This window comes from Nicotiana attenuata, chromosome 1 (assembly GCF_001879085.1).
Source record: "Nicotiana attenuata strain UT chromosome 1, NIATTr2, whole genome shotgun sequence".
In the NCBI taxonomy this organism is placed as follows: Eukaryota; Viridiplantae; Streptophyta; class Magnoliopsida; order Solanales; family Solanaceae; genus Nicotiana; species Nicotiana attenuata.
In genome coordinates, this window is record NC_031989.1 from 9,006,933 (window position 1) to 9,019,604 (window position 12,672).

Consider the following 12,672-nt stretch of genomic DNA (forward strand, 5'->3'; position numbering starts at 1 on the left):
TAGACATCAACCACAGTCGCAATTTCAATTACAATTTCCAATAGAGTCATCACTATGTGTACGACATGGCGTCCGATCACGACCTGGTCGGCTAGGGCATCTCATAGGAGACATCAACCACAATTACAATTTTTTAGATACAGTCACTGCCATGTGTACGGCATGGCGCCCGATCATAACCCGATCGGCTAGGCCATCTCAGGCGAGACATTAACCACCATTATATTATTTCACTTAGCACGTTGGACGTGTTTCATGTTCCACACTTTCACCTCTTTTATTTTCAAGGATCATTATCAAATATCAACATATAGAATATTTCGAAAATCATAAACCTCAAATTCATTAGTAACGGAAATTTTAAACAAAAACATGTTTCTTCCCAAAGAATGGGGCACACCGACCAACAAGAGAACACACATCAAAATCATAAACAAGCAATACACCATTTATCTTAAAAATACTCTTTCCCAAAAACGGCAATGTACAATTTCAACCCCGGAGTATGTAAGAACTCGGTTCATATTGGATGTATTTATAAGGCAAAACATTATCTAAAACAGCCACTTATGGGCATAAATTGAGTACAAAAGCCTTTAGGTCATTCTATTTCTGAAGTCATTTATGAACAGTAAAATCAAGGCTCATTTCATAATCCGTTTCACATTTTCTCATTTTACACTTCTTTCACATATTTCAATTCATCGGAACTAGTGGCCACAATTGTTATATCATACTTGGCACTTGGCCGTATTTCATAATTCAAGTTCTTTTCTACATTCCACATTACTATCATCATCAATAACAACAAGGTTTTCATTCAAGACTTTGATTACACACATGAGCAATTTAGAATCTAAGGCACATATTCCATATTTTGAACATATCCTCAAATGATAAGATAACATGATGAAAGTATTTGAATACATATTGCATATATATTTTTCAACGCAATCACATTCGGAATAGAAATTTCTATAACCATCAATTTGGGACTTACGCGGATTGCATGAACACCATGGAATTCAATTCTAATAAGAGGGGGTTTAAGCCATACATACCTTGTTTGAGCTTTCCTTAAGTTACTACAACGCACCAACACTTCTAGCAATAATAATCTATAGGAAGATAGCGAAAACCGGTTAATAATTAGAAGGATTCCCATGGTATAAATCTCTTAGGATTTTGTCAAACACCTATCATGAAAAATAGACTACAAGGATCTAAAATGGTTATCCCTCCTCCCTCAACAAATTTCAACAAGAAACTACCCACAAGGGTTCATTAATCCCACATACTACAACTTAGTGTCACATGTATGGCCTATTCCCAACCCCACAATATATTTGAACTCTTAACCACTTGCATGAAAGCTTAGAGTAGGACTTACTTGGATAGATGATAATCTAGTGGCTAGCTCCCTTGATTCTTGAAGACTTGAGAAAGATTGGATGATTGGAATGCTAGGTTTCCCCCTTCCCTCTCTAAATTGCTCTTACCTCCCTCTAAAAATATCGGGGAAATGTCCAAAAATAAGCCCCAAAGGCTATTATCAAAATGGGGCCGGGTTATAAAAATAGGAAAATGAAGCCTTCAAAATCAAGTCTGCGATCGCAGAATGGACTGCAGAAGTATGCGGGTCGCAGAATGGATCGCGAAACTAGTGCTCATAAGTGGTCTACACTGGCAAGGTCCGCGACCATTATTGCGGTTCGCAGAATCGGATTTTGCCAGCTTTTGGTAATTTGGTCATAACTTTTTGTAGGAGTGTCCAAATGACGAACGGTTTGAAAAGTTAGAAACTAGACTCGAAGATATTTCATTTGATTGGTTGTGAATCACATAAAACCTTATATATATGTAGATATACTCGTCCAAAGTTTGGTCTTGTGCGTACTCATTTGGAATTTTAGTCTATGATGCAATTTTCCAACTTGACTTAGACTTAAGCCTCTCCTTAGACGCCACATCACTTATAATATGTCTCATACGCTTATTACCATATCCATTTGATATCCATCTCATTAATAGCCCTCGTCTGCACATAAAATAATATTATTAGCCTACCTTGGCACCATGAAATCTTAAATTACTTAGCAAAATTTTCCGGGGCCTTACAATTATGCTTGTACTGATCTTGCTTGTGCAGAGGATAATCCTTGATGAAATTTCCTGGCTTTCCACATTTATAACACAAGTCATAGCCTTTTGGTCTGCTGGAGCTATCTCTTTTTAGAATGCCTCTATTTCTGCGCATCATCTTCTGGAATCTTTTTGTTAGATAGGCCATGTCAGCATCCCCGCTACTTGAGTCATTGTTGTCAACCTTGAGGACCGGGTTCTTCTTCTTCTTGGGTTCTATTATTTCATGGTCCTTCTTTTTCTTCATTTCATATCTCTTTAGATATCCAATGAGTTCATCAATAGTCAGCTTTTGCAAATCCTTTGCCTCTGTGATAGCATTGACCTAGCTTTCCCAGGCACCAGGTAGTACACTAATCCTGACAAGTTTGTTCCTTGGAATGATTTCTCCCAAAGAGTAAAGTTCATTGATGATGGAGGTGAATCGAGTGTGCATATCCTAAATGGACTCATCATCCTTCATCTTGAAGAGTTCGTACTCAGTGGTGAGCATGTTGATTTTTGACTGCTTGACTTGAGTTGTTCCTTCGTGTGCCGTTTGCAGAGCTTCCTAGATCTCATGGGCAGATTGACAGGCAGAGATCCTGTTGTATTCGTCTGGTCCATTACCACAAACAAGGATCTTTTTTGCTCGAAAGTTCTTCTCTATAGCTTTGTGGTCAGCATCGTTGTACTCCTTCCTTTTCTTGGGAATTGCCACTGCTGGTTCGCCAATGGTCCTCATAGGAACGAAGGGTCTATCACAAATAAAATCCTAGAGATCAGAATCTTCAGCCATGATAAATCATGCATCCTTGTCTTTCACCATCCGTAATATTGTCCATTGAACCTCAGTGGTCTGTAGGTAGATTGACCTTCTTCAAAGTTTGGTGAAGCAGCCATGAGGATCCTTTCTAGGTGTTAGCCTGATAGAAAGAACCTTCTCTGATACCAATTGATAGAAACTAAGGGTCCACCAAACTATATAGAGAACCTGGTTCTCTAATAGTTCTCACAGAACACACACACACAATAGTAAGTAAATAACACAATGGAGTTTTACGTGGAAAACTCCCAGATCACGGGATTAAAAATCACGACCTACACTTGTAGGATTTCAACTTCACTACTGAACAAACTTCAGATTACAAACTATTGTAACCTAGGAATTAAACTCTTAATCCCTCACTTACTTGTAATAACTTTATTACAAGCCCCTTTGTAATAGCTCTATTACAAAGCTTACAACTCGATTAACTCTAGCCAAGACACAAACACAAGGTTTATGGTTTTACAAAAGGTTTCCTACACATTGCTTCTAGCTAAGTTAAGTAGGAATTACAAATAAATCACTTTATCAAAGGTGCAACACAACTAAGGACATATAATGACTTAATGCAGGAAACTAGTCATTCGTTATGTTGTTCTTTGTTCTTGAAGCCCTGAAAGTCACTTGCTCCACCCACTTGTGAGAAAGCTTGATTAATTCTGGAAATGTGCAAGTGTAGTTTTTCCTTTGCTTCATGTTAATATTACCCAAGTGATGGCACTTGGATGATGCAAGAATATTTGGTACAAGGGCATTCCCCATAAAGTGACTGCTGAACTGTTTGCCTTGTTGCATGTGTGCAGAGGAACAGTTGCAGCAGCTTTACAACTGTGGGGAGTTGACTGGTATAGTCAGCAAGGGAACTGATGTCCATCTGTTCCCTCTGTCATTTCTTTGACTCTGAATTATTGAAACATGTCCCCGACTTTAGACTTGTTGTTCTTGAGCACTTTGAGGATGTGGAACAGGTTCCCCGTATGGTTCTTATCATTAAGTTTGTTAGATCATCAAAACATAACAGGACACATAACCTATCAAAACATCAGTGACTGATTCCACAGCTCAACCCGTAACCTAAAGGTCACACAGAGATAACATTATCGTTGCTCCGAGGTTCCCCTCCTACCGCAAAGCTTACTACTATAAAATAATATAAAAGAGTTATAAGTACACTGATACTTGGCAATTATTCTATATCTGATTTTTTGGTTGGGATGAATTTTCCTTTAACCCTCTTAAAAGAAACATCTTCTATTCTTTTTAATTAAACAAGAAAAACATGTATAAATAAGTTTCTACAAAAGACAAAGCGACAAGTGCCGACCGAGCTCCAGGCAATAAAGAACCCACGTAGCCAAGTCAATAACGTTTTCAACCTGCTAAATTTGAAAACAACTGTAGACAAGGCAAAACTGGTGGATATGGATTATAGAGTCAAGTGGACAAACTGTGATGTGTAACAATGTGACAAACATGATCTTGACCCACAAGTTTGCTAATAATTAAGCAAATGATCGTTAAATTTTGTGTTGCACGGACTCTTCAAAATATTGTTGGACCAATATCAATTTTTCAAAAATTAATACTACTTTTGAAGAATCTAACATGCGCTTGGCAATATTTTCGAAGAATTCGTAAAACATAGGTTAAATCTAATGATGCTCAACTTCCAATTGAATCATACCCTAATGTTCCCCATTAAATTTTTGAATCAAGGCATTTTATTTTTTTTGGCAAATATAACAAGAACATAACATTGAAAACCAAAAGAATCAAGGTATGGGTATCCTTCTTAAATACCATCAGATCAGGTGGTTTTATGATTTGATTTTGATTTTAAAAGTTAGAATTGAAAAAAGAACATTGGGAAAAAGTTGCAAGTTTGAATTAACTTAAAGATATTTTACGAACATTCAAATTAATTTAAGAAAATGTAGATTAATTTTCTTTTGGTTTCTCATGAAAATTAGAAGAGGAGTCTTGGCGTGACTGGTAAAGTTGTTATCATGTAACTAGGAGGTCATGGGTTCGAGCCATGAAAACAGCCTCTTACAGAAATACAAGGTAAGGTTGCGTTCAATATACCCTTGTGGTCCGGCCCTTCCGTAGACCTCGCGCATAGTGAGAACTTAATGCATCAGGCTGCCCTTTTAATAAATATTTACCTCTAATTTTTTGAAGATCAAATTTATCTTTTTAAGCTAAACACCATATCAAAATCCTGGGAGTGTCAAATGAACCTAAAAGTATGATTTTTGGCCAAACCAAGTTATAGAGAAGGTTAGACCAATTTAGGAAGGAACAAAGATTTCAACTAAACGGAAAGGAGTATTGTAGAATTATATTCGTCAAGGTAGAATTTGATAGGAATAAAAGAAATAGCGATTGTTGCTTCGACGGCAATAAAAAGCAAAAAATATATAATCTTTAATCATTCCAAAAAATAATAATCGATAAAATATAATTATATTTTTTGTGTTCATTTGAAAAAATTAAAACCCTTTTTACTGGGGATCACGATACTTCCAAAAAGTTGAAATTCTTGATCAATGGAGGAACCTGTAGGCATATAAATTTTATTAAAATTAAATTCATGAAATATTTTGGATTATATTTTAAATTCAAGATATATTGGTCCAAATAAATATTATAGGCTAATATAATAGAATTATATAAATAAGTCCGATATATATAGGTTAAATAAATAAATCTTAATCCATTGGGCTAACCCATTTAATTGGGCTAAAAGTGATGAGCCCACTTCATTAAACCCAAGATGACATCTTCCTAGATGCCCAGTTTGGTGCCACGTGTCAAATTACGTGGCGCGCCAAGTCAAACGGAAGAGAAAATAGGATCATGCCATGTGTCAAAATGACAAGGCATGTCAAGTCAAATCAAAAGGCCAATGAAACCGCGCCACGTGTGCAAGTGACATGTTCTGCCCAATCAAGTGCGGCCACGTCACACTTCAATTTGATTGATTGGAAAGGGTTTGTTCTTATCACAACTCCTCCTTTCCACAACTATAAATATGGGTCTTCATAACTCAGAAAGGACACCAGAAGTCATAACAAGAAGCAGGAAAGAGCTCGTGGATCAAACACTGCAAATTTCTCCACAAGTTTCAAGCTTCAAGCAATCAAGTTCCAATCTTCAAGCAATCAAGTCCAAGCTCAAGAACGAAGAACAAATCAAGTTCAAGCTCAAGAACGAAGAACAAATCAAGTTCAAGCTCAAGAACGAAGAACGAATCAAGGTCAAGTTCAAGCAATCAAGCTAAAGCTCAAGAACAAAATCATCGTTCGTGGCAACAACTACATATTCAAGATCAAGCTCAAAGGCCCTTGAATTTGTTTACTATTGAAAAGAAGAATCAGAGGATTCATAGATATTGTAACACTCAAATATTCGAAATAAAATACTACGATTGTTGCGATATTTTTCGGTCTCGATTTTATTTTCTCGACGCGATTTATTGTCTACAGAACCATATCACCATTTTTATTCAATAAAATACCAAAGTAGATGATTGACTCATTCTATACTAGAAATAATCGCAAGAAATTCTTTGATAATCCTGATCCCTAGTTCTCAATGATATTCCACGACCAACACAATTGGCTGAAACCCGTGAAATCATTTCATAGAAGTTCATTAATATCTTCTTTTTTAAAGTAAATCGAACTTCGATTCTTGAATAATCCACATCACTTCAACTTCTATATATGTGTATTATATAAAAAAAAATTATTTTATACACTTTTAAACTAAAGAATGGAATTAATTTGATCGAGCGATCAATTTTATATTTTGCCAAATAAAATCAATTATTCTTTCTACTAACCCCGCGTACAAGAAGATGAATAGTAGACTTTTCTAGCTAATTCATTTTGATTTTTGGGTAATTTTTAAGGAAATTTTCTTTTACAAATGTCAGTCTCCTCCCCCATATACTAGATATTTAGAAAGAGAACCAAAACTAACAAGAATGCGACTAGAGAGTATATAGCAAATAAGGACTCATTTGTGTGCACTTAATGGAGGTCTGAATCTTAATTATTCAGATCTCAGATATTAAGTGCATTTGTTTTAAAGTCTTAATCTTAATTATTCAGATCTTAATCATTAAGTGTGATTGTTTTTTTTAACTTCACAACCACTTAATGGGTCTTAATAGATATGTAAGATTAAGATCTATAACAGAGACTTAATTTCATTAAGATGATATCACATATTCATTATTAATTGCCGCCACCGCCTACCATTATCAACTACCACCATGCCGCCACCACCACCATACTCAACCACCCCCACCTCCACCACCACCACCACCTCACCACCACCACGCCACCATCATCCTCAATCATAGCCGCCATCATTATCAACCATCACCACATATTATCCCCACCACTCCGACCACTATCATTCTCACCCACAATCAACACTCACCCACCTCAACTACCACAACTGACCACCCCATCACCATCAACAACCATAGCCGGCACTACCCATCATTATAACCTACCACCACCCACCCATGACCTTCATCAGTCACAACTACTACTACCATCCGCCATTATTAACTATAACCACCCACCACCACCATCCTCAATCATAATCGCCACCACTACCAATCACTACTAGCTACTAGCATGAACCACCATCATCAACCAAAACTACCACCAACCACTGCCTTTAGTCGGCATTAGCCCGTTAGCCATCACCACCAGCAACTAACATATTTTGAAAAACTATATATTTTATTGATAGAATATTAGATTAGTTACTATTTCATTTGAATTTTATGTTTATTAATTTTCAAATAAAGATAAATTTTATACTTTCAGATGTTAAAAATCAAACAGTCTTAATTATTTTTATTTAGATCTTCATACACATTTTAATATATTCAGATTCAGATATCTTAATCTTAATATACATCTTAATATTCAGATGTGTATTTAGATTCAGACGTCTTAATCTTAAAAGAAACAAATGACGCCTAAAACACCTACGTGTTTAAACCTAAATCATGCAGCAAAAAAACACTCTAAGGGGTAGTTTGGTTGGGAAGTAAGGCATCTCATGATTAATTGTTTCGAGATTAGTTATTTCGGGATTAGTTATCTCACCCTCCCATGGGGATAAAAAAATACTACAATTCCAGGATAACTAATTTCGAAATTAGTTATACCACATTTTTATCCCAACCAAACATGGAATGAACTTATCTCAAATTTAATTCCGAAATTAATTATCTCTTATCCCTCGTACTAAAGGAGCCCTAAGGATTGTCTGGCACATAGGATGAGAATAATAATTCCGAAATAAATTTTTGGATTAACTTTATCCTATGTTTGGTTTGGGTATTAACTTATCCCAGAATAGTTTTTACACTAAAATAATAGAATTAATTATCTTATATAAAAAGTAAAATAACTAATCCCATAAAATATTCCAGTGGAATATCCCTATCATTGTACCAAACGACCCCTTAATAAAATAAAGTTAACATCACAACTAAGAAGCTGGTTTAAGCAATCATATTCTTCTAATTTCAACACTCAATACGCAATGCCTACTGCCTTTTTTTGTCTCTTTCCAGTTTTTTCTACATCTCTCTGGTCTCATTTTCCTTCTCTCTCACACAGTAAAAGTGTAAAAACACACACACAATTACACGTATGAATGCCAATCTTCAAAGTCACCAAAGCCTAACGCATTCACGAAAAAAAAAAAATCTAAGTAAAGCAAAAGCAACAAAGTAATCAAACTAATCCTTTGCTCACTTTTTTCAACACCTAACTTGTACATATATTTAATCAAAAATATTTTTTTAGAATTTTCCTGATATATTGGAGCTCCAAGATTCAAGGAATTTAGTATACCCATCTTCTTGAATCTCAGAAATAGCTATAATTTCAGGTGTTTCTGAGATGGGAACTTTAACTGCTTCTCTAGTAGTTCCATCTAAGCTCAAACCTGAAAAGCAAAGCTCTATTTTTATATACAAAACCAGAAGGAAATCCAACAAGAATCAATCCATAGTCCCTGTAATTTTCCACTCTCTTTTTCTCTCCTTTTTGCTTTTCAGAATTTAATATTCAGATATTGTTTTCTCCAATTTTTAATTGAATTCCGTTGATAGTTTATTTGTTTCTTAAATTAATAGGTGGCAAGGTTATTTGGACCAGCTATATTTGAAGCCTCAAAGTTGAAGGTACTTTTTTTAGGAGTTGATGAGAAAAAACATCCAGGAAAGCTGCCAAGAACATATACATTGACTCATAGTGATGTTACCTCTAAACTCACTTTGGCTATCTCTCAGACCATTAATAATTCTCAGGTAATTAATTCTATTTTTTAACCTGATAACATATGTTCTTTGTGTTCGTACTGCTGAGAGAAAGAGAGTGAACAGGGGAGGGTTACCTTAGTAGTAGTAGTTTCGATATATTGATTCTTCGAGTAGTTTTCTTCTGTGTTGCGCGGATTCTCCAAAATAGCTGCCGCACCCGTGTTAGATCCTCCAAAAATAGTTTTGATATATTGATTCTTGGAGTAGTTTTCTTCTGTGTTGCGCGGATTCTCCAAAATATGTGCCGGACCCGTGTCAGATCCTCCAAAAATAATTTTATATATTGATTCTTGGAGTAGTTTTCTTCTGCGTTGTGTGGATTCTCCAAAATAGGTGCTGGATCCGTGTCAGATCCTCCAAAAATAATTTTGATATATTGATTCTTGGAGTAGTTTTCTTCTGTGTTGTGCGGATTCTCCAAAATAGGTGTCGGACCCGTGTCAGATCCTCAAAAATAGTTTTGATATATTGATTCTTGAAGTAGTTTTCTTAGTGTAAATTTGGAGTCATAAGATCTTTAAGGTCCATGGAAAAAAATAGCCTTTTGGACATGATACACCCATAAGGGGTGCTGGCTAATTAGTCGGTTCGTTAGGTCTAACCCTAAGCCTTATGTATACACCACTATGGGTGTTTGGGAGACTCAAGAGAGGGCGGCTAGGATTAGTTCTCTGCATCTTAGAGAGGGTAAGTAGGTTGTGGACAAAAGGAATTCATCCGCTTCGTGAGGATTGACGCCCTGTGACACGAAGCGTGATTGCTGCAAATACGTTTCTGCTAAGAAAAAAAATCTGTAAAACTCCTAACTAGTATTTATGGGCTAAATACTGCAGCTGATGATCAATTACTTTATTGGGGTAATTGTCATTCATCACTTGAGGTAGATTTTTAAAATTTAAATTTGATAGGTTCATTCTTGATAAAGTAAAGTAAATTTCACTAATAAGTACCATTCTTGGTACAATTTGATAGGTTCAACTTTTTAAATTCATAGTGCTGAACAGGTTATACTTTGAAATTATGTGTTATAATTTTATATTTTTGAAATTTTATTGACTATTCATATCTATATCTATATTCTATGTCAAAATATACTAGGTTCAGTTGAAACCATTGAACATAGGCTCCATCCGCCTATGTTCTTCACTGATCTAGGGGCGAATTTAGCATGCAAGTTGCAGGTGCACGTGTGCTACTATCTAGGACTCTTCCCAATATACATATATAAAAAATTTGAAGATATTAAGGGGTTCCTTTAAATCTTGAATGCGTCTCTACACTGAATTTTTAATATTTTGGTATATTAATAGAAATTTTGTTGAGAAAATTATTGAAAAAGAGGAGATTGGATGTCTGATTTGCAGTTGCAAGGGTGGTATAATAGATTGCAAAGAGATGAAGTGGTTGCAGAATGGAAGAAAGTTAAAGGGAAGATGTCACTTCATGTCCACTGTCACATTAGTGGAGGCCATTTCTTGTTAGACTTGTTTGCTAGACTCAGATACTATATCTTCTGCAAAGAGCTCCCTGTGGTAAGTTCATAAATTGTTTGTAATATCATATTTTCAGAAAGAAGGTGAGCCTTGGCGTGACTGGTAAAGTTGCTGCTATGTGACCAGTATTTGGTCACAGGTTCGAGCCATGAAAGCAGCCTCTTGCAGAAATGCAGGGTAAGGTTGCGTACAATAGTCCTTTATGGTCCAGCCCTTCCCCGGACTCCGCGCATAACGGGAGCTTAGTACCAGGCTGCCTTTTTAGAAAATGGACATTATTTTTATTTTATTTTATTTTCTGTGCATTAGGTTCTGAAGGCTTTTGTTCATGGAGATGGGAATTTACTAAACAATTATCCAGAGTTACAAGAAGCTTTAGTTTGGGTTTATTTTCACTCAAACATTCAAGAATTCAACAAAGTAGAGTGTTGGGGTCCACTCAAAGATGCAGCTTCCCCTTCATCTTCTGGTGGGGTAGGTGGGAAAATGGGAAATACAAACACTACAAGCAATAGCAACTGGGATTTACCACAACCTTGTCAAGAATCTTGTTCTTGTTGCTTTCCCCCAATGAGTTTGATTCCTTGGAATTCTGATGATATTTCTGGGACTGATGTTGAGCCCATCCAAGGCTTGCAAGAGCAGCAAAGTTAAAAAGATAATGATTCTGTTGGTTTATGTTATTTTATCGTAATTAATTAATTATCATTATAGGGTTATGAAAACATCACGAATTGGCTAGTTTTACATTGGCTGGCTGTCAGTCTACTGGAATCTTTCTCCTTTATTCGGGTTTGTGACTGAAGCATAGTTGTTATTGTTATCGGTGTTGTATAGGGCTATGGAAAAAGGATTGTTTATTGATTGGAAATGTAAATAATATTGGAGTCATGATTAAAGACAAAAGCATTAGGTTTAGGATGGTGATACCTAATAGTTGTGTGCTAGTCAATTAAAGTTAGTTTGGTTTGCCTAATGCATTGTTATGTTTTTCATGATCTAAATTTATGCCTAATGAACAGTTGCACTTGATGGAAACGTGCATCTAACTGTGTCACCAAGGGACAGAAAAAGACAGCCTGGTGTACAAAGTATCTCATATTTACGCAGGGTTCGAAAAAGGGCCGCACTTCAAAGGTATTAATATAGATAGTCTATCCTAATGCAAGCATTAGTGGTTGGTTTCACAGCTCGAACTCGTAACCTATAGGTCACACAGGTATAATTTTACCTTTGCTCCAAGTCTCCCCTTCAGAAGATAGAAAAACCCTAGCAAAATTTAAAAATAGTTCTTAGATGAATGAGGTGTTTACAAACTTGGTAAATCTTGACCATCATGGGAAACGTTTGATCAGAAGCAGATTCAGAATTTTAATTCGGTGAAATGAATTGCTTGCATTTGACGTTTGGTATAAACATATAGTATTCTTTAAAAATCTGTTTGGGATGATAATTTGCAGCCAAATGTGTTTTTCCTCTATTTTATACCTAAAGCTAGCAGTGGCGGAATCACCTTATAGCAAGGGATGTCACCTGATTCCCCTTCATGAAAGAAAATACACTGTGTAAATAGGTGAAACCTATTTTTATAGACATATATATTATATGTTGACTCCCTTTGTTTTTTGTCGTATATTTACTTTTATATACTTTGACACCACTTAATGAAAATTCTGGCTCCGCCACTGAAAGCTAGTACCATTACTCTCTCTTTTTTTTCACTTTTATATAAAGTAGAGTGGCTCAGACATCTTCCATAATCATTGCTCATTTATTTTCCTTTGACTTGTTTTCTATCTTTACTCTTATTTCCCTTAAAATAACACAGCTCAAGAATGATTTAAAGACAAAAACCTACAAAGGAGAAA

The 12,672-nt window shown here is 35.7% G+C and overlaps 1 protein-coding gene across 1 annotated transcript; it reads left to right on the top strand.

Moving 5' to 3' along the window:
• On the top strand, positions 8,513–11,800 carry LOC109235637 (protein STAY-GREEN, chloroplastic-like). Its single transcript, XM_019401856.1, has 4 exons — positions 8,513–9,006; positions 9,126–9,299; positions 10,676–10,843; positions 11,114–11,800. The coding sequence occupies exons 1-4, from the start codon at positions 8,890–8,892 to the stop codon at positions 11,456–11,458; spliced, it is 804 nt and encodes a 267-aa protein (XP_019257401.1). The 5' UTR covers positions 8,513–8,889; the 3' UTR covers positions 11,459–11,800.